The sequence below is a fragment of the Chinchilla lanigera genome, unplaced genomic scaffold (genome assembly GCF_000276665.1).
Source record: "Chinchilla lanigera isolate Chin_1 unplaced genomic scaffold, ChiLan1.0 scaffold00010, whole genome shotgun sequence".
In the NCBI taxonomy this organism is placed as follows: domain Eukaryota; kingdom Metazoa; phylum Chordata; class Mammalia; order Rodentia; family Chinchillidae; genus Chinchilla; species Chinchilla lanigera.
Genome location: NW_004955411.1, coordinates 30,457,555 through 30,480,611, shown reverse-complemented (window position 1 = coordinate 30,480,611; position 23,057 = coordinate 30,457,555). Strand labels below are relative to the sequence as shown.

The window sequence follows — 23,057 nt, the reverse complement described above, 5'->3', positions numbered from 1 at the left end:
ACCCCAAATCTTGAACACCAAAAAATGACTATAATAAAAAAAGCTAAACTAAAAAACAATAGTGGAAGGTCATTCTAAGAGAACTGGACAGAGTCCTTTGGAGTGACAGAGTGCAGTGGGAAAGTGTTGTCTATTCTGTGTTGTGAAAGTATTGTGTGTTGCATATCCAGTGTCACATAGCACTTTGACACCAACCACAGGGGCTGGGGATTTAGCTCAGCGGCACAGCTGCTGCCTGACAAGCACAAGGTCGTGAGTTCGATTGCAGGTACTGGGAAAACAAAACAAAACAATACAAAAAAAAAGCTTAGACACCAACCACAAAAGTGTTCCTGAACTTAGCAAAACTGAAAGGAAAGAGTTTCTTGAGGAACTATCATCCCCAGTGTCTTAGTTTTTGCAACTATCTTTCTAAAACAGATCATCTGACAGCTATCAGCTTTCAAATTTCAGTAGTAAAACATAGTAAGCCCTTCTCTGATGGAGATTTTTATTCAAATGGCCATGTTGTCTGGGAGTAATTTCCTTTTTCACAGTTTCCCAAAGATAAAATTATGCAACATATCTCTGTAAAGATCAAGTCATGCACATGGCAGGTGATGTTAATCAGCAGCTCACACAAAAAGCAGCCTGATATCCCATGTGCTTGGATGAAAGCACAGATACAAGTAATCATGCAAGGGTTGCAGTAATTTAGCACTATGCTGTTGGTGGCATCATGAGAGAAGAGCTGGTGAAGCTGGTGTCTCTGCCTAGAAAAATACAAAGGATAGATATCTACAATGCTGCAATGGAGGCTTTTTTGTCACAAGACATACCAGAAAAAGTGCTTTCAATTACTAACGACAGAGCACCTTGCACAGTTGGGACAACATCTGGTTTCATATAGTTTTTTGTTAAAGAACCAAAAGAGCCACTAATTCAGTTTCACCGTATTTCATTATGCCAAGGAAAGCAGCAAAAAAATCATATAATATCTCCAAAGATGTCACAAAAATGGTGAATTACATCATGGCTCATGCTCTTAATTTTCAACAGTTTCAAACACTTCTTGATGAGGTTCAGGCATGGTACAATGGTTGACTTAATGTCCTGTGGCTGAGGAAAGGATGGGTCCTGGAAAGATGTGTAGCCTGCTTTGATGAAATCAGCCTGTTTATAGATGAAAAGGGCAGGAATATCCACAGCTCACTGAGATGGTCTGCCTTAACTACATCATGTTTTTCACAGATTTTACGCTACACTTCAATGTACTGAACAAAAAAAATCCACAAGGTGCAGAGAAAACAGCAGAAAGGATGTTTTGTGATATAAAAACATTAGAGAGAAAATTACAGGTTTTTGAAAGAGACCTTGAAAGTGGGCAGCTGAAATATTTTCAGAACCTAAAAATACATTTAGAAAATTCTACATTTGCAGACAGTTCTAGAAGCCATTAAGAAATCTGCAAGGAATTTTCTAGCATTGTAGCACTTGCAAAAGAGAATTTTAGTAACAGTTTTCAGTTTCTGTAAGATGGAGACAATCCTGTATTTTATGACTTCTCTACATAAAACTAAATTTGAAGAACTTGGTCTTTCCCGCTTATGCCAGTTAAATGCACTCACTATGTCGCCCAGGCTGGCCTCGAACTGAAGGTCTGACAAATTATCTGCATGTACACAACAGCAAAGATCACATTAATTGTGCAAAAGCACACCTAATGCAAACTTCCATCTTTCAATAAAAAGTTCTTTGTATTCTTGAAAGCTGTTATTGTTTTTTTCTTTTAAGACAAAAGTTGTTAGTGTATGGATTGTTTTTCTAAACTAAAACTTCAGTATTCAGGTTTAATTGCAATGTTAGCATTGTGTGATCAAAAGTGTGTTCTGGGTTGCAGTTTGGACACTCAGTCTCTAAAAAGTTTCAAAATCGTTGGATTAGGAAATACTGAGGACAAAGTGAAAATGTTTAAGTTACATCATATGTACATGCAAATGTATGTGAACACATGCATATGTAGAAGAGGATAAAGTGAATGAAAGAAAGGCAGCATTTCAACAGATAAGGTCTGCAGACTTTCCAGGGAGGATTAAGGACTTGAACATAAAGCCAGAGAGTATTACATATAGAAAGTAGAATAAATGTGTAACTACACATAATGTCTGAAAACTGCAGAGAACTGAAATAAGATCTTACAAGCAGCTAGACAGTAAAGATCATCTGCAAAGAAACATCAATTACACTGATAGCAGATATTATAACTGTAATAAAACCAAGAGTCAGCACAATATCTTCAAAATGTTGACAAACACTTGTTAAGCAAAGAGGGGGCATGCACCATGAAACTTTTTTTTTAAAACAGGGTCTCACTATGGTGCCCAGGCTGGCCTAGAACTTCTGGGCTTAAGTGATCCTCCTGCCTCAGCTTCCCATGTAGCTGGGATTATATATGTATGCCACCATGATTGGCTGGAACTCTTTTAAGAACAGGAATAAAGTCCAGGCATGATGGTGCAAGCCTATAATCCACGCATTCAAGAGGCTGAGGCAGGAGAATCATCGTGAGTTTGAGGCCAGCCTGGAAAACTTATCACAAAAGACAAACTATACCTGTATATTCAGGTTTATATTCAGAAAAATGAAAAGGCAAAAGAAAAACGTAAGGTGAATAGACAGGAAAAATCTTGTGGTAAAATATATTAAATACAACTGTAGATGTATATAGAATACATGTTTCAGTTTATAGGCTATGAGGCTAAGATTTTAAAAGTACAAAATTAGGTATACATTGTTTATATGAAGCATATGGGACAGCAGGATATAAAAAGACTAAAAATGTAAGAAATGGTGTCAAGTGTTACAGGCTAAATTGTGCTTCCTATCCCAAATTTATATGCTGAGCCCGAGCCACTAATAGATTTGGAGATAGGTATTTGAAGAGGTGATTATGTTAAATAAGGTCCTAAAAGTAAACCTCTAATGCAAAATGATTAATGTCCTTACAAGAAGAGGATGGGACACCAGGGTTGCAGGCACAGTGAGGAAGATGCATGTGTAGACAAGCAAGACAGCAGCCTGAAAGCCAAGGAGAGAGACCGCGGAGAAACCAAACCTGCCCACACCTTATTCTTGAGCTTGTACTTTCTAGAATTGTGGAAAAATAAATTTCTGTTGTAAAACAAAGTATATGACTTTCTTCTTTTTTGATTTGTCGATTTTTAAGTTGTATATAATGCTCATATATTATCTCCATAGTACCAAGAGATCATTTATAAAATAAACTGAAAAAAAAGGAAAGGGGTCAAACAGTATGTTACAGTATACTCCTCTTTATGAAAAAAATCATTTATGATCAACATATATATATAGGTTAAAAATCTTGGTAATAATAAAAAAGAAAGAAGAGCTGTGAAACTCCGGGAGGATGAAAATGAATACGGGTGGCAGAAGCTTTCACTGTGTGTCCTTATACATTATGAAGATTATCCACATGGAAGTATTATTTATCCAGAATCTTAGATTAATAAATAAAAAATTATAAAGAAGAATGTTTAGCATGGAAGTGCACACCTGTAGTTTCCAAGTACTTAGGAGGCTGAGGCAGGAGGACTACTTGAGCACAAAGAGGCTAAAGGCAGTCTGGGCAACACAATGAGACTATCTCAAAAAAAGGAGGGAAAAATGTAACAAAAAACTTTAAATACATTTCTCTACGTATTGCTATATTTTTCTTAAGTGGCTTTATGCTGCTTTTGTAATTAAACATATATTAAAGACATAGTTATTATGAGCTAGACCTAAAATGGCTGTTTCTTAATGAAATGTTATATATTTTTATGTGAGTTATTTGAAAATATTAACACCAAACATCTGAGAGATAGGGACTGTCTTGGTGGGGAGAATCTTTGGAAGTCTTAACCGTCTTTTAAATATTCTGTATTTCAATTTCAGTTTCTCTTTTTTTCCTCCCCAAATTAAGGACATAAATACTACACAGTATGTATATAAAATGAATACTAAGGTGACTTTTCTTTTGCTATAAAGGAGTAGTCATTTAGTGTCTCTCACTGACAAGCACTAGGAACACCGGCCTTGCTCAAGTACCAGACCCTCCATCCTGCCAAACTGTGCGTCTGACCTAGCCTTACCTTCTCAGCAGTGGCAGACCACTCTGTCCTGGAGACAGTCTCCACCTGACTTGCAGGGAACTACTCTCCTGGTTTTCCCTCCTCTCAGTGTGCTCCTCAGCTGTAACTTCTAATCTTGACTTCTAAATGTTTTTCAGTCCTTGATCCTCACAATGTACTCCTTCATCCTCAAGAGGCTTTCAGTACTGTCAGTACACTGCTGGGCTTCAAATTTCTATCTCCACCACCTACTCGTACTTTAACTTCAGAATGAATCACTTCAATGCCTATTTGACATCCCTGCTCTACAGGTAGCTCTTACCACATCCGGAGTACTGTCGCCAACTCTGGTAGCTCCCATCTTTATCTTAGTAAACTGCAACATTCTTTACCCTGCATTATGGCTCACATTAGAAAGTACAAGTCACCCTGACTCCTCTCTTCCAGTCACACCCCACACCCAATCTATTAGCAATTCTTGTTAGCTCTTTTAAAACATGTCCAGGCTCTGACAATTACTTTCCATACCAGGGTCCAAGTCATTATTGTTTCTCTCTAGCCTCCACACTGGTCTCTCTACTTTGATTCTTTATTGAAATATATATTTCTTGTCAGAACACGTGTGTGTTACCTGTTTCCCTTCCTTGTGTGGGGTTGGTACATGTACACAGCACATCTTAATTCTTTTATCCCCTGTTCTTTCCCTCCCTCTGTCTCTTAATTCTCCTTCCTTTGAGAAAGCTCCATCTCCCTACTTCCTATTATCTTTTATTTTGCTTTTCATTAAAGTCTACTTTTATTCATGTCTGACCAATACTGTATTTTCCACACAGCAACCAGACTGATCATTGCAAAACAAAACATGTCACTCCCTTCCCCCAAACCCTTCATTGGCTACTTTGCTTATTACACAGATGTAGATACTAAGCATCAGAGGATGCAGAAACAGTAACATGTTACTATTTAGATAATTTCTATTGACTATACAAGTTCAATGTTTAGAGCATAAAACTTAAATAAAACTATATAAAGTATAGTTTATCTGCTAGGATTAGATTTATGTCTTCATCATAGAAATTAAAATTTCTATTCATAGTATTGTACCTCAGATTTAAAAACTGTAAAACAGACTCCCAAACCACCGATACTTAGTGGATAAAATAATTTTAATTCCTATAATACCAATGAAATTATTTGAGTAATAAGAATACCTGACAAATTGATTTTTTTTGTTTTATTTTGTTTTTTGTTTTTCTCCGGTACCGGGAACCGAGCTCACGACCTTGCGCTTGCCAGGCAGGCGCTTTTGCCACTGAGCTAAATCCCCAGCCCCTCAAATTGATTTTTTTTAAAAAATTCATCTAAAGAAATAAATGAAAATAGCTCAAAGAATATCTTAAAACACTAACAAAGGCAGATTTGCTTTCTAAGTACGAAACGGTATTATGAAATACTAAAATCAAAACAATTGGTAGAAGGTAGGACAAACTATAAAAATGCAAGGAGTCCTAAAACATATACTAAACGTAATATATAAAAATTACTGACTTAAAAAGAAAGTTGCACAAATCAATACAAGGGGTTCAACAGCAAATGCTGAGAAAAGGGAAATACAATAGTTTTTTCTTATATGAAGTAACAAATGTTGATGAATTTGAGAGATAACAGAAAGAAATGAGAAAAAATTTACATCAACAAAAGCAGAAACAAAATGGAAGAAAAATGAATGATAAAGTTGGATATACCAGCTGGACATGGTGAGAACACCTGTAATCCCAGCACTTGGGAGGTTGACGTAGGATCATGGTGAGTTCAAGGCCAGCCAGGGATACAATGTGAGACTATCTCAAACAAACATGCCCCCCCCAAATATACCAAGAATAGAACAGAGGATGTCAAATTTTTATTACTGGTAGATAAAATAAATTTCAAACCTTGAAAACCATAAATGCACTCAAAACTTATTAAAATCAATAAATTAGTATAATGATTATAAATTATGGCATAAAATTAGTTCTATTTTTAAAAAGTACTTAAGAATAAAACAAAAGAAAACATCCCATCTTCTATAGGATACACATATACACAGAGATAACATACCTCAGGACAGGCTTTATATGTGTGTTTAGATTCACTCAAGTTTTCTTCAAAGTTATCTCAGTACTGTATAATTTTAGTTTTCTTCTATTAGGTCCTGTATATCTCCTTATTAAACTTTATTCCTAAGTATTTTCTTAGGAAAATTTAAAGATCAGTTTAAGAGTGACAACTGTTGAATAACCATATTTCTAGAAGGAGAAAAGGAAGATGTAAAGAAGAAACATATAAACAAATGCAATTTCTATACATGTGAAGAAATGACTATTCAGGACAGCGATACTTTCTATGGCAAGATCTTTCAATGAAGGAAATGGTGTGCTGACTTAAACTAAGGCACAAGTTCCCTGTCTGGTAACTGTTTGTAGACTGGCCACTTTAAATAGCAGTTTTCATGTATATCAGCTGTTTTTGCCTCCCCTACGCAGTGTCTCTTCTCATAATGGTACTTTGACTTTCTTTTGGAGGGTCCTCACTGCTCTACTTTTAATTTTTCTGGTCTGGATGGAGCTTACCTAGCACAGGTGGGCAAATGGTTCATGTCTAATCAATAAGAGTGCTGCACTCTTGGCTAGATCAGTAAAATCAATCTGGGGCTTTGGGTGGAATTTCTGAGAATTATGTCCCTCTTGACACTGGGATTGAGTGTTAAAATTCAGATGTACCTGAACTACTTTAATTCCTTGACTCAATATTCATTTTCACTTTTTGAGCTAGTGGCCCTCAAACTTCAGAACATTTGGTGCTGGACTATTTTATGCCCATTTAATTAAGGCTAGCACCTATATTGCCTTTCTGTGGGTGCTTCCAGGTTAAGGAAAACCTGTCCAAGACTTGAGAGGCAAAACTGAAGCAGAAACTATTATTCTGCTCATGGACCACTGGTAGTTCTCATAGTGAGACATAGTAACAGACTCACTCACACCCAGCAGGTCCCAGGTGCTCTTTGGCACTCTGTGTCTACCTTGTCTTCGCAACTACTGGCTCTCCTGATCAGCAGCAGCCTGCCACCAACCATTCTCTGAGAATTCAGAGGCTGTTGCCAGAGGCAGGTGTTTCCAGGGGCTTTTCTTGTGATTTCCCTCATTACTCAGATGTTCTCAGTGGTTCATTTTCCAAAATCTGAAACGCCATTTCTATCATATACCAAGATATCTATGGATTTACACTCTATTCTCTTTTTCACAAGTCTATTTGCCTTTCAGTAAGTCAACTTATTACATACACATATAGGGTTTATCTTATTGGAATTTCAATGGAATTACACTGAATTTATAGATTAACTTATGGAGAATTACTTCTTTAAAATATGAGTCTCAGGCTGAGGGTGGTGCTCAATGGTACAGCCCTTGGTTAGAATGCATCAGGCCCGAGGTTCAATCCCAGGTACCACCCCTCAACACCCCCTCAAAAAAACCCTGAGTCTTATTCATTAACAAAATACTCTTCCCTATTTGTTTAGACCTCATTCTGTATCTAATACATACAAGTTGGTCATTTTCTTCATAAAAATTCTCCATATTTTTGTCAGATTTATCTCTAGGTGTAGCACATTACAGTTTACATTCCAATTGCAAAATGACCCTTCTAATCTTCTTTCTTATGGTGCTACAGATTGAACCCAGAACCTCACACATATTAAGCATATGCTCTGACCTATGTGCCTCTCAACCCTCAAATAAACTCTTCTGAAACAAAAGTTTCTAATTACAAGTTTTTGGGGTATAGGACAGTTCCTACATTCCTGATACTAAATTATTCTTAGCGCTATTTGTGTGTCAAGCTTATTATAGCCAGCGATCTTGTTAAATTCTTTTGTTCATTCCAAATATTCTAATAATTTGTGGATAACCTCAGATATAAAACCACATTATTATTTTTTTTTTTCACTTCTTTCCTATTAGTCTGTGTTTGCAGTGCACGTTTACATCCCTGTGTGGAGCTAGTACGCGTGCGCAACACAACTTACTTCCTCTATCATCCTGTCTCCCCCTCCCTCCCTCGCTTGATTTCCTTCCCATTTGAGAAAGATCCATCTCCCTGCTTCCTAATATCTTTTTTTTTGCTATTTATAATTTGCGTTTCTTATTTTTGAATAACAAAGCATAGGGTTTCTTCTTTTTCAATTCTTATATCTTTTATCTTTTCCTTGTCTTACTGCATTGGTAGCACCCCCAGGATAATGTTGATAAACCCAAGAGGGAACTCTTAAATGGGCTAATGAAACTGAGGGGACTAAGATCAAACACTGAAATCAAAGAACAGAGTTTGGAATCAGCCAAGTAGAAAAAGTAGAAACTGGGTTAATAGTAGTTCCATACAATGGCCCTGTTTTTTTAAAAAAATTGCTATCCATGGAGCTTTTTATTTGTGGCAGCACAGAATAGCCAGTGAGGAGGTAGCCAGTACATGGAATTTCTGGTTCAGATTTAGCTATAAGGCAAGTTAAGTCTTTGAAAGATGAGCATATTCTACTTTATATAGTAATAAAGAGAGTTATGAAGTTCAGCTGGCCTTCGTATGAAATTCTTGGAAAACAGAGCTTTAAATTTGTATTCAGGTTTCCAACTGAAAAGAAGAGAGCGCCAGTAACGTATGGTACATATAATTTGATCTCATTTTATGTAATAGAAAGTATATATTTGGATAGATTGGTATTAGGTGCATCTCTTTTTTCCATTTCTAGAGATGCTGTGTATTTTCTATAACCCCATCCACAAATCAAAGCTCTGCTTCCCCCACATGGGGTAAAGATTTGACTTCACTTCTTATTAACCATAGTTTAAAATAATCATGTAACAAGTAAGATTAAAAGCATTTTAGAAACCAAAAATCTTGAATTCTTCCTTAATTTATTCTAGATGATCTTTAAGAAAAGATAATCTTTTCCCTTTTAAGATTTTTTGAATTTAATACTTGTTCCCTGCTTACATTCAAAGCTATTTTCAAAAAGCCCTACATTGTGTGATCATTATATATTAAAATTACTTTATATGACAATTTCTTCATTATAAATATGATTCTGCAAAGAAGTAACCTGGATCACTTAATTACTGTTTTTTTACAGAGAAGTATAATCAGATAATTTATACATCATATAAATTAATATATATAAATACAGCAATCCTACTACTATACCAACACAAATTAAAATCTCTCATAGAACAGGTTGAACCCTTGCTCTTAATCTGTTTATCTTAACCAAACTTCAAAAGTTGAAATTCCAACATAAATGTGGAAAAACCTTCCATAGTCCCTTCAGCTTTATCAGAATAAAGTTGCTTTGTCCCTCCTTAATGGAGACTACAGGCTGTTAACAATTTTATGAGAAATATCAGAATTTATGTTTAAAACCAACAAATTTGTAATGAATAATGTCATAATGTTCACTTAAAGACATACATACTTAATATTAGAGACTAAATTGATTTCCTTTTGAAATGACCCCAGAGTTTTGAAATATTACCCAATTCTCACAATACTCTTGTAATGAAACCATACAGTAGATGTTTGATCTCATTTTCACTGAGGCTATAGTCTAAACTTGGTAATATCACTTCTTGAATCCATATTTTCTGCTTGTAATGTTATCAGAGTTGCTTCTAGAACTCTCCTAACCCAAGGTGTTATTTTACTATTTACTAGAATAAAACAGCAATTGGGAAAATCAACCTAAAATTCTGATTATTTGCCACTTGGCTTCTGACCATTCCCATCAGGCCTCTTAAGAGACCTATGCAGTGCCAAAATGAAGTTGAGCGCCACACAATGTCTGGCAGAGGGTGATGAGAGCAGCACATTGTCTGCTTGGTCTGAACAGAGGTCACAGCAGGGAGAGCATGTGCTAAGATAATGTGAATGAAGGAAACAGCTATAATTGCCTCATTAAGAGATCTCTGGCCAAATAATCACAAGAAGAAAGGATTTGGAAAACCACCCTAAAATTAGGTCTATAATAAGAAAAAATTGGAATAGAATAAAAAATGCAGAAGAATTAGGAGAACTGGGTATTCTATTGATTTTACTAATTTCCTTAGTCAGTACAAGATGAATGAAAACATGGATGCAACAGTTCAGTTATTCAACTCCAGCCTTTGCTAGTCATTAGCAGGAAGCAAAAGATGCAAATTCACAGCTGTTCAGGATACAAACAAAAGTAAAATAAAGGGTTATAGAGAATTTCTTACCAGGGCCCAACACATAGGAACTGAGAAGGAATAGCTAGCTACTGATGTGTATTTTGGAATTACACTGAAAAGCATATAATTAAAAGATATAAAGGAACATTTTAAGATGAAAAATATAAAAGAACAAAGTCTCTGGAGAAAAAAGGACAAACTGCTTGATTGGATGAATTTAGCTGCTTCTGTTTCCTACATCTACTTTTAAAATATTTTTTCTTAAACATCAACAGTATATAAATACTGATAAATCCTCAGTCACTATAAACTGAGCTAAGACTGATACATATATTTTATTCTACATTATTGATAAATCTAAATATTTCATAGTAAAAGCTAAGAATGGTCTTCCCAATTTAAATTAATTATTTCCCTAGACACAAGATTGAAATGTATTGATACAGTGATGAAGTATTTTTGCATTTCCTGTTATTTTAAGGGTAAGCTGTATGAACTTAATTTCTATTAAAGTTAAATTGTATTGTTACATAAATAGTATCTTGAAGCGAATTATGGTTATTAAATTCTTCTGATTCCAACAAACAGTAAAATTAGCTTGTTATACCAATAAGCCAGGTTTAAAATAAGCAAACTATTTGATGACTTTGATGTTTTGCACCCAAAATGTGCTGGCTAATTTTTCCATTCCATTTACCACTCCAGTCTTTAAACTGCCTTAATCTCCTGCCCTCAGATGTTGACCTTGTAAGAATAGGGGTCATAGGTCAGAATAGACAGACTCAAAGGATCTGGACTATCAATTCATGCCTGAAAGATTTTTCTGCCACAATAGGAACCCACTAAACAGCAAATTCCTAAATCTAATCATACAAGTATCAGGGTGAAACAGTTATATATTGGAATTTGGTGATTTACATTTTTCAAACATCTTTAGCAACTTAAGAATATTTTAATTTTTCTTCTGAAAACAGGTTCCAAGATAAACATAGAAGAACTTATAGAGTAACAAATTCTAGGGTACGTAATAATAAATGTGAAAGAACTTTTAAAGCAGAACAGATATTCCTTAATTAAACAGCATAAAAAACTAAGTACAGTTTCCTATTTTTAGGAATACTATGGAGATTCATAAAAATACATTTGTTAAGTGTAAATCACCAGAATACTTCACATTACATCACTGAGATAATGAGTGGGAAAGGTTAGACTGCTAAAGAGGTGTAGCTGGGGGACAGGATTACCCAAGTTAATTTTGAGCTCACTGGCTCTAAGGGTGAATGAAAACAGTAAGTAAATATTTTATGTTTTAATAAGCAAAATATATAGCCCTTCAATAAAAGTTTAGATTTTCTTGAACCCCCAAAATAAAAACCCATGGATTCTAAAACGTTCTTGCAAATTTAAAAAATTTGAACCCACAAAATTATGACCTTGCAAAAATAGCTTTGTTACACATCTCTACTTGCTTTTTAAAAAGGAAAGAATTCTTCACAGCTGAGACTAAAATCAGACATCATATCATTACTTTCTGTTTATGTTCATCTTGTTCTCTTTGACCATAAATGGTAAGCATGTCATATGTACTATTTTAATACTGGACTATAAGAAGTGTCAGATTTCACAATCAGTTTTTAAGAATAAATAAAAAGTATCTTTAAAATGATAAATTAACAAGCCCAGCATGATCAAAGGAAAGGAACTTCCAACCCTTCCACACCAATAGTAATATCAAAACGCCTTACCACTTTGCTTAACTCTTATGTTAATGAAGTTATGCAAATTACATATTTCAACAAATGAAAGGAAAGTAGAACACTGGCATTCTTTTCTAAGTTAGTTTTAAAAATCTCAAGTCAGCAATGTTGAAAAAAAGAGCTTACATTATTATGAATAGCACTTCTTGGAGTGTGTGGTTGGGTCAAAAGATGTGGAAGGTTAAGGAGAACAAAGAAGATGCTCACTACCCTAGGGAAAAAATATAATTAGAAAGGAGGTAAAAAGATAAACCATGAACAAAACAAAACAAAAACCCTAAGCTATATGTGTACACCCACATACAGGCATTTCAAATGTTTTTAAACGTTGAATATATTTTATTCACATATTAAAGATTGCAATCATCTAATCTGTGTAAATTCCCAGATGTTATTTTACTACGTCTTCTTAAATATTTGCTGTTACATTTAAAATATTTGTTGTTACAAACTAACATTTTATTACCTCAAATCTTTAATTCCATATTATAGGCTAACATGGTTATTTTATATAAATACTAAAAATTAACAGTAGCAAGTGAAATTCCCCTGCTTCCAATTTAACTGTTGTAAATTACTGCCTTTTTCATCACAGTAAATTGTATTTTTTTAAAGAGAAAAGATACCAAATAGATGCTAGTATTTTTTAAGAAAAAAATAAGCCTTTCTAATCTTTAATAATCTCCATTTTATTGTAAAGAAAGCTCAATACGGCCACTAAATCTTCATCCTCTTTTGAAAGTAATCATAAGAAAAACCAAATGATAAATCTAAAATTATTACATCAGAAATCTTAAAACTTTTCAAATGTGGAAGATTTAAAATAAAATATAATATTTATCTGTTTAACGAGTAATTGGTAAATGGACATTAAATTCAGCAGCATTTTAAGACATTTAAAAAGCAATCACATTTAAGGTACAATCTTCAAAATTATTTTATATTTTCACATAAAGATATTATTCTTCTCAAATATACCTCTACCTTACATATAAATATTATAACTGACCAAATAAATTCAAGTGATGATTGCATGTAATAAAAACTTTAGTTTCTATTTTTCAATCTGACATGACAGAAATCATGTCTAATTTCTAATCTAAAAACACTGTAGAACAAAGGAGATACTCTTTTCAACAAATGGTTTTGGAACAATTCATACTATTCAAATGTAAAAACGAACTTTGACCTAAACCTCACAACTTGTAAAAAAACCTAACTCTAAAATATCACTGATATAAATATAAAACTATAAAACTACTAGAGAAAATATGGAAGAAAATCTTTGTAACCTGGGGTTAAGCAAAGAGTTCTCAAGTATATCACCAAGTAAAAGACAGAAATTGTGTTTATCAAAATTAACTATCTCTGCTATGTAAGCCATATTTAAAAGGTGAGAAAAACAAGCCACACACTGGAAGAAAATTACTGATAAGAACATACATCTGGCAAAAGTCTGATATCCACAATATATATGAAGAACTCTCTAAGTGCAACAATAAAAAAAACAGTCCAGTAAAAAAATGGCAAAAACACAAACTGACATTTCACCAAGGATGATACAATGATGACAGAAAAAGTATCAGTAGCCATTAAGGAAAAGAAAATTAAAACTATGAGAGGTCACTACACACTCATTAGAATGGTTAAAATTTTAAAAATAGTGACCGTACCAAATGCTATTTCACAAAGATGCATAGCAAGTGAAATTCTAACATTGCTGATTGGCATACAAAATAGTACAATCACTATGGAACACAATTTGGCAATTTCTTACAAAGTTAAATGGTCATATTGTCCGGCAATTCCACTTTAAATATAAAAACAAAAGTTTATGCCAAAACAAATTTATATACAAATTTTTATAGCTATCCTGTTTATAGCTGCCACAAATGGAAAACACTCAAATGGAATACTCAGCAATAAAAAGAATGAGCTATTGAAATATTCAGAAGTATGAATGAATTTTAAATGCATTATGCCAAGTGAAAAAGCCAGCTTAAAAAGGTTATACACTATATGAAACCACCTATATGCCATTCACAAAAAGAGATTATACTGAGAAAGGACAAGTTAGTGGTTACCAAAAGTTACAGATGAGAAGAGAAATAAAAGATAGTAAGAGGGTTTTTGTTTGTTTGTTTGAGGGTGACAGACTGTTTTAAATGGTTTATGGTGGTGACTACAGAGATATGCATGTGTCAAAATTAATAAAACTACATCAAAAGAAAAAGGTCAGTTTTATCACAATTTTTAAAATAAAAACTACATTCCAAGCAAACAAAACACACAGAAATGTAATAGAAACTAACCAGAACTCTAGCTTACCAGTATTTCAGCAGACCAAATCAATTATTTGATTGTTATTACATTGATAATCTTAGTATTCAGTGTAATTGGTTCCAGGAGGTATACAAGTACCAATATAATGACTACCAAAACCAAACTGTTTTACCAGGAAAAAAAAGCATTCGCAAGGCAATAAACATGACAAGTTCTAGCTTGTGCTTTATGTAGCAAACAAATGACAAGCACTAGCTCAAAATTTTCTCATCGAAACTCATCAAGTACCAAATTCAACAGGTTTCTAAACAGTTCAGTAGCAAAGTATGTCTGTACTATTACATTTTATAGGATGTGAGTGAATATAAAAGTATCTTATCCTAATAAGTAAATATTCAAAAAATTATAAGAACCTGTCAAAAGGACATAAAGTTAACTTGACGGAGTCAACAGGCACAGGCAAGGACTTTCTCAACAGAACTCCGATGGCACAAGAAATAATACTGAGAATCAACAAATGGGATCACATAAAATTAAAAAGCTCTACCCAACAAAGGAAACAACCAAGAGTGAAGAGACAATCTACAGGATGGGAAAAAACTTTTACCAGCTATCCCACAGTCAGAGGATAAACAACAAGAATATATAAAGAACTCAAAATAATTAGACCCCAAAAGAAAAGACTGAAATGAAAAAATGAGTAAATGGAAGGAAGAGAAACTTCTCCCAAAAGTACAAAAGGCCAATAGATATATGACAAATGTTCATTATCACTGGTCATAACAGAAATGCAAATTAAAACTACACTGAGATACCATCCTACCCCAGAAAGAATGGCCATCATTCAAAAATCTAACAAGAAATGCTGGCAAGGATGTGGGGAAAAAGGAATTGTACTACATTGTTGGTCAGAACATAAACTAGTACAATTATTCTGGAAATCAGTGAGGAGATTCCTCAAAAAACTAAATAGAAATTTTCATTTGATCCATGTATCCTCTTTCTAGTTATCTCTCCAAAAGAGTTAAAATCACCATATTACAGGAAGACATCCATACTCATGTTTATAGCTGCATAATTTATAACAGCAAGATCTTGGAAATAGCATGTATATCCATCTACAAATAAAAGGATAAAGAAAATGTGATATTTATACACAATGGAGTACTAACTACATTGCCGAACAAATAAACTTGAGGCATTCCAAGATAATGGACATAATTTGAGCACGTAATGTTAAATGAAATAAGTCAGACACACAAACTCAAATATCACACCATTCCTCTTATATGAGAAACCACATGCACATGTGCGCACACACACACACACACACACAGCAAAAAAGAGATACATAGAAGCTGGGAGTTCAAATACTCCTGCAAATTACCTATTTTGTGTTTTAAAAATATTGCAATATGTGCTAATTTGTCTCATTTGTACTAATAGCTTATCCTACTTCATTAAAAGAAAAGAATCATCATCAGTAATGAAAAAGATCAAAATTGTATGCCATCTGACAGGATACAATAAGAACATGGTATCACTTCCATAATATTCTTGATAATGATGAATAACCTTAATCTAATTATATGGAAGTATTAGACAAACTCCTATTATGATCTGGATTCATCCTAGTTTTTTTAAAACTATTCATCCAAGTTTTTTTTTAACTTATTTTTTTAACCCTTATATCCACTATAAATTTAAAGATAGAAAGGAATTTGTTAAATTCAAGTTCAAATATTTTTAGCACAATACTTTTCAATTTATATGCAATGCAGAAGTAAGAGAAACAAATTTAGAGACACTGGAATTAATCCAGTTTATGGTATATTCTTCAAGACTGGCCTAATCTCTTCCACAAATTAATGCCATGGAATTATTTACCAAAAGGATAAGTTCTGCAGGGAGGTACTGTTCAAGATTATAAGAGACTTAAGACATAAAACTAACTGAAAGGTATACTCTTTAAGTGGATTGTGGTTTGAAAAATGTAGTAGAAAAAGAGAAGTTTTTTGACAAATGGGAAACTTTTAGTATGATCAGAATATTCAATGCTACTGGGAAAGCTGTTACACTTACGTTTACAAGGATTAGAGGTAATAAAATGCTATCGCATCTGTAACATACTTAAAAACCATCCCACAATTCCTGGTACCAAAAAAAAAAAAAAAAAAAAAAAGAGTCCAACTGCAAGATTGAGAGTTTTGGCCGGCCAAGGTGGTGCCTTGCCAGTAATCCCAGCACTCGGGAGGCTGAGGCAGGAGGACTATTGTGAGTTCGAGACCAGCCTGGGCTATAAAGTGAGCTCAAGGCCAGCTGGAACTCCATAGTGAGACCCTGTCTCAAAAAGACAAAAAAACAAAAAACAAAAAACAAAAAACCCAAAAAACAAACATAAAAACATTCCACAAAAATGTTCCTAATTGTGAGTCACAGTGGCTCATGCCTGTAATTCTAGCACAATGGAGCCTCAGGCAGGAGAATCACAAGTTTGAGTTCTACTTGGCCAACTTAGTGAAACTCTATTTCAAAATTTATAAAAAATAAGAAGGCTGGAGATATAGTTTGGTGTGAAGAGTCTGGGTTTAATCCATAATAAAAAAATAAAAAGTAAAAATAAAATGAAGGAAATAATAAAAATAATCACAGACACTACTAGAAAAAAACAGCATAACAAATTATTCCAAGTTGATTCTCTGAAGTACAATAAAATATACATTCATGAAAAAATATAAGGGAAAAAAGCAAATGGAAATAATTATAGAATTCATAATATTTTGTAAGATTTTCAGGCTACTTTACATAATTATGCTAATAAACATGAATTCAAGTTTAAAGCATAACTTTATTCTCATTGCTAAAACTGTTTGAGGAAGTAAACATGGTTAATCTTCCACGTAAGAGAGCAGAACTGTTATCAAAATCTTTGAAGTGTTTTAAACCTTTAGGGATCAAATCATTACCTTGGTAATTATTCAGCTATCAACTGAGAAAGACCCATTTTTGGTATCACATGGTCAAATCTTGTTTTCTCATTCTTTCAGCTTTTAATTAAGTCTCCATGCTTATTTGAATTTTAATGGTAGGCTGTGTTGATATCATCTTGTAAAAAGTGGCACATGAAAAACTAGAGTTGCTAATCCTAGTGACAAAGATTATGGACATTCCAAACTTAATAGAAAGTTAGAAATAATTAGGTACCAAATGTGTGAAAGCTTGAAACACAATTAGATATACAATAAGGTCAGCAGTGAGAGCGGTTATTCACCTCTGACCACCAGCACCTTTTGTCTTGCCTGATCACTCCTTCTTGTATCCCAGTTACAAGAATTCTTTGAACTCACTGCAACCTATACAACACCTTTTCAGAATCTGGACTCCGCACCTAGTTATAGCCTCTCTACCATCATTATAACTGCTCCCTTCGTCTCCAGCATCCTGCTTCTCTCCTCTGCCATTCTCAACTAGGGATAAATCCATAGTTATCACAGCTGTGCTTATTTCACATCTGTGACCATGACGTCAACAATGGCTGGAGAAAACATACAACCATATTGACTGATTATATTTTAAATTCATGCCCACTAATCTTAAGAGGGTCACTGGTATGCCCTACAATTTTTTCCTCTTTCCATGATGTGTTATTTCTTCTGTTTTCCTGTTTCATTTCTCTTTTCTTATTAAATCTTTAAACCTTCTTTTGTACTGCTCTCACTAGATGACTGACAGCTTCACACTTCATTGAGGAAACAGTATAAAATCGCAAATCTCACCTTATCCCAGCTTCCTATCTACCTTCTCACCTGGGTCTGTGCCCATATTCTGTGCCTTGCCTCACTTTCAAGAATAAACCATCTATATTTACAATCAGGTCTTCCAGTTGTGCTTTAAATCTCAGTCCTTTCACTCACTCCAGCAACTGTCCTCTCTTACATGCTTAATCTTTCTACTAGACCCTGCCCTGTCAACACATAAACATGGCATAACTTTTCCTTAGCTACTGGTTCATTTTTCATTCGTATTTACAGCAAAATAAAAAACTGTCTACACGCGCAACTCTAATTTCTCTCCTTTCATTCTCTGTTCAACACAATTCATGTAGGGCTTTCACTCCCCCAGTCCTCCAAACCTGTTTCTGTCAACTTCACTAATGACTTCTGTGTTGCAAAGTGGCTCATCAGTGATCATCTTACTTCACATCATTTCGCCACCAGGACCACTGAGCACCCCTATACCCGCTCCCAGAATTTCTTTCTTTCCTTACCTTGCAAAACAAAATCCCTTCTTGATTTCCCTCTGATCCCACTCCTCTTAGGGGCTTTGGCTATTCTTCCTCCACAACACTAGAAGGTACCAGAGTTCAGTCATCTTTTTTGTGCTATGTTTACTTGCTTTGATGGTGATCTCATTTAGTATTGTGGCTACAGATATCATCTATTCTCTGATAATTGCTGAATTTTTATATTCAGCTCTAGAATCACGCATATCATGCATCCATCTGCCTAATCAATATCTCTACTTGGATGTTCAGTATGTATCTCTAAGTAAATATGTAAAAAACCATTCTTTTTATTTATTGTTCATTCTGTCGCCTTCCCCATCTTGGTAAGCAGTCCCTCCATCTTTCCTGTTGCCCAGGGCAAACAAACCTTGGAGTCATCCTGGACTCTTCTTCTCTCACAGTCCACTTCTGATCCATCAGTAAATCCTGCCGTCTCCACCTTCAAAACATATTGGAATTTTCGCTCACCACTTCTACAGCTACACCCCAGTCCAAACCACCACCATGTCTTTTCCCATAGCATTGAAAATGCCTCCTTAGTGATTTCTCGGCTTCCAAAGCTGCCTCTTCAAATTATGTTATAATCGCAACTATTAAGATGACACGTAAATTAGATGTTTAACCTAAAAGTTTCCCAAAACTTCCCATTTTCTCCAGAATCAAAGTTCTTACAAAGATTAACAAAAATCCTATTTAAAGGAATGTCCTGCAACCTTATGCTTCAACTTTCAGCCTGCACCATTCTCCTTCCTACTGATTCCAAACTAGAAAACATATAAAACATTCTGGGATTATACTGCTAAACATTTAATCTAAAAACACAGAAAAATAAAGGAGTGCTTTATTTTGTGTTACTTTACTTGTATGTATATATGTATGTATGTATTATTACTATTATATCTCTCTCTGGGAGTATAAAACTTTTAACAGGCAAGTACAACGTTAAACTTTCACAGATGTTCATAGACTTTCTTTTGTACAAAATGAGCTCCTAAAAATATACATGGAAACAGAGTTTGTTTTCTCACTTGATAGCTTTCAAATCAGTGGGAAAGATAGGGACAAGGCAATAAATGCTGTAATAATAGCAAGCTAGCATTTTGAAAAAAAAAGCTAAATATTTATAATCCACTTTAAAAATTCCATTACAATGGGAAGCCATAATTAAAAAGATAGATTAACAAATTTTATGTTTTAGTCTATATTTTGGGGCTGAACCCAGGTCTCACATATGCTAAGTACCAGTACCTGCTCTACAACTGAGCAGCACCTGTGGCTTCTTATAGTGTATTTGTAGCTTCATAATTTGAAAAGCCAGAAAGCAAAGTCACATTCTATTATGCAGAGAATAAAACACTTGTTTCTATAAAAACTCAAAACTTTGGGCTGGGGATTTAGCTCAGCGGCAAAGCGCCTGCCTGGCAAGCACAAGGTTGTGAGTTCGGTTCCTGGTACCGGAGAAAAACCAAAAAAAAAAAAAAAAAAAAAACTCAAAACTTTTTAAAAGCTACTATCATTTAAACTAAAATATTTCACAAACTAAAATACTCTAATTTGTTGAGACCAAAGTTTCCTATTCTAAATATACAAATCAACAACAAATAAATGAAAATGGAACTAATATATAAAAATATATTCAACCTCTAATGTAATCAAAGGATACAAAGGAAAACAATGAGCTTTATCTCTTAAGTTATATAATTAGAAAAAATTAAGTAATTGACAGCATACAATGAGCTATTTCAGTTTTAAGGATTGTATTTTTGCCCTAATTGTTTTGGACAGCAGTATGGAAATAGGCACCAAAAATTTAAAGTGCTTATTTTTTTAATAGAATATATTCACTAGTAAGTATTTATCCTCAGAATGCAGTAAGATGACTTTTTTAAAATGTACATGTAAGAATTCACACAAAAGTGTTACTATTAAATTTAAAATACTGAAAATAGTCTAAATACTAATTAAAACAGCACTGTTGATTTAAGTTAAATTTTGGTATATTCATACAGTGGAAATTTATATAAAGACATTTTCAGAAATCTTTTCCAAATACAATAAACGCCTAAATGAGCCAGGCCCTGTGGTGTACACGTCTGTAATCCCAGCTACTCTGGGAACTGAGGAAGGAGGACTGCAAGTTTGTGGCCAGACTGGGTAAATCTGTGAAACCCTGTCTCAAAATTAAAAGGGATGGGGATTTAGCTCAGTGGCAAAACACCCCTGACGTTCACTCTCCAGGGCATATATTGATTGATTGACTGATAGACAAACAGATAGATAGATTGATCCAAGTAAAATGATTACCTATCTCCCTTTGGTTTTCTTTTTTGTAGTGTCTTCCCTTTGGGTCTTCTTTCACTTCCTAAACAGGGGGTCCCACCAGGTCCTGTTACCCGTATCGATTCAAGGCCTTTGGAAGATTTTTTAAATGTGAATTCCACTGGTTCTCCTTCTTTCAGGCTTCTAAATCCTTCCATGAATAGTTTGCTCTATAAAGAGTTGGGGAGGGATGAGGAGAGAAAGAGATCATGATTATCAATGCTTTATAAATTATCTTTATAATTTTAGGATTAACAAAGCAAGATATTTTATTACCCATTACAAAAGTATAGTCTTTTTTTAAGTTCTGTGAAATTCGTATCATTTTAATCTTTCAATTATAATGATGGCAGAGGGAGAATATATTAGTACTATTTTTCAAAGGCAATTTGGCAACATTTAAAACACTTTCTTTTATTTTAAAGAGAAAACACTTTTTCTGCAAAAAATTTAAATGTGCATATTCTCTGACCCAACAATTCTACTTCAACAATTCTATTATAGATAAATTCACACAAAGGTTCAAAAAAAACATACCACAGCTTTGTTTGGTAAAACAATGCCCATTTAATCTCCCGGATTATATAAATTATCCATACAACATTATTAAGTTATTTAGGTTCTTTCAGATCTATATGCGTTGATATGAGAAGACAAACATATAGTACTGCTAAGTACTATAAGAAATTAAGATTAAAAAATAAGGTGTCTACCACAGTGCCATCTATGTGAAGTTTTAAAAACATTCATGTCTGCTTCCAAAGACACAGTGTCTGGAATGAGACATGAAATCATAGGTTGATTTTCTCAAGACCTTCTGGAAAGGTGAGGAACTTTTCTATATAGTGTACCTTTTGCATGATGTGAAAGAAAATTGATTTTTATAATTTGAAAGATGATTTACTGTTTGAAAAAAATCCCCAATTACAAAACTGTAACTTCAATTACAAATGTTTACTGGCTTTTTCAATCCTATTTTGTTCCTCAAAGTGAATGTGCTGATTGAAAATCCTAAGAATAATTAAATCATTGATTTACTTCTTCAAACTCCCTTGTGACTAGCATGCAGTTTATACAGATTTTTTGACCTTTTGGGGTGAAAAGGAAGGAATCACAACGTGGCAGATCTTAGTTCAGGCCTAGTTCTTTCAATAAGCAGCTCATATATAGCTTTTAATGAACCATTTAATTTCTCTTCTGTTTATCTTTTTAACTATCTCTTCCCATTGTAATGGAAGTTTTTAAGGAGAGATTTATAAATATCTAGCTTTTCTTGTCAAGCAGTATGAATTCTGAGTAACAGTAGATCTGAAAAAGTCTCCATGAAAACACCATTTCGTGATCAAGTTAGTTGGTGAAATGCCATGGTTTTTTATTCCTTGGACCATGCAAATTAGCATATTAGTTTCAGAAATGTCTTCCCCCACCACTCTGCCATTATAATAAAACTCCTGTTTAATTGTGTTTAACCCAGCGATTCCCTGATTTAATTGATCCCAGAGCCCCTTCTTTATAAATACAAATGACTAGAGTACTTACGGAAACACTTCCAGAAAGTCTTCATCCCTCCCCAGTCCAAGATTCCAAAGGCATCTGCTATGGCTTAGATATGGTTTGTCCCCCCAAGGGTTTATGTGTTGGAAGCTCAGTCGCAAGGTGGTGGTATTGGGAAACATGCAGAACTGTTAAAGAGGTAAGGCCCAGCGGTAGTTCTTTAGGTGAATCATTCACGTGCCTTGGAATGGACTGTGGGACACAGTGTCTATCAGCTTCCTGTTTTATGATGTCTCTTCCTTTTGTATGTGCCTTCATCAGCCCCTGGACCTTCACCAGAGGCTAATACAAAGGCTTAACCCACCATCTCACCCACCAGTGGATCTTGGAATTTCAACCTCTGAACTGAAAACTAAATAAACCTCTTTTCTGTATAAATCAGCCTACCACAGGTACTTTTTTTTTTTAACTAACAAAAAACACAGCAGCTAAAAATAGTTGTACTCCTTATCCAGTTTTGCATACCAGGGATTGAATTACCTGAGGCCAACTGTGGTCAGAAAAGATTAAATAG

At 34.2% G+C, this 23,057-nt stretch overlaps 1 protein-coding gene across 1 annotated transcript in view; it reads right to left on the bottom strand.

Annotated features, from left to right (window-relative positions):
- The window catches only part of Lin28b (lin-28 homolog B (C. elegans)), a 118,471-nt gene that overhangs the window by 19,067 nt on the left and 76,347 nt on the right, over positions 1 to 23,057 (bottom strand). The window contains exons 4-5 of the mRNA XM_013510789.1: positions 20,975 to 21,159; positions 19,038 to 19,109 (exon numbers count right to left, since the gene is read on the bottom strand). Of these exons, the coding sequence (XP_013366243.1) occupies positions 19,038 to 19,109; positions 20,975 to 21,159 (257 nt within the window). The remainder of the gene's footprint in view (positions 1 to 19,037; positions 19,110 to 20,974; positions 21,160 to 23,057) is intronic.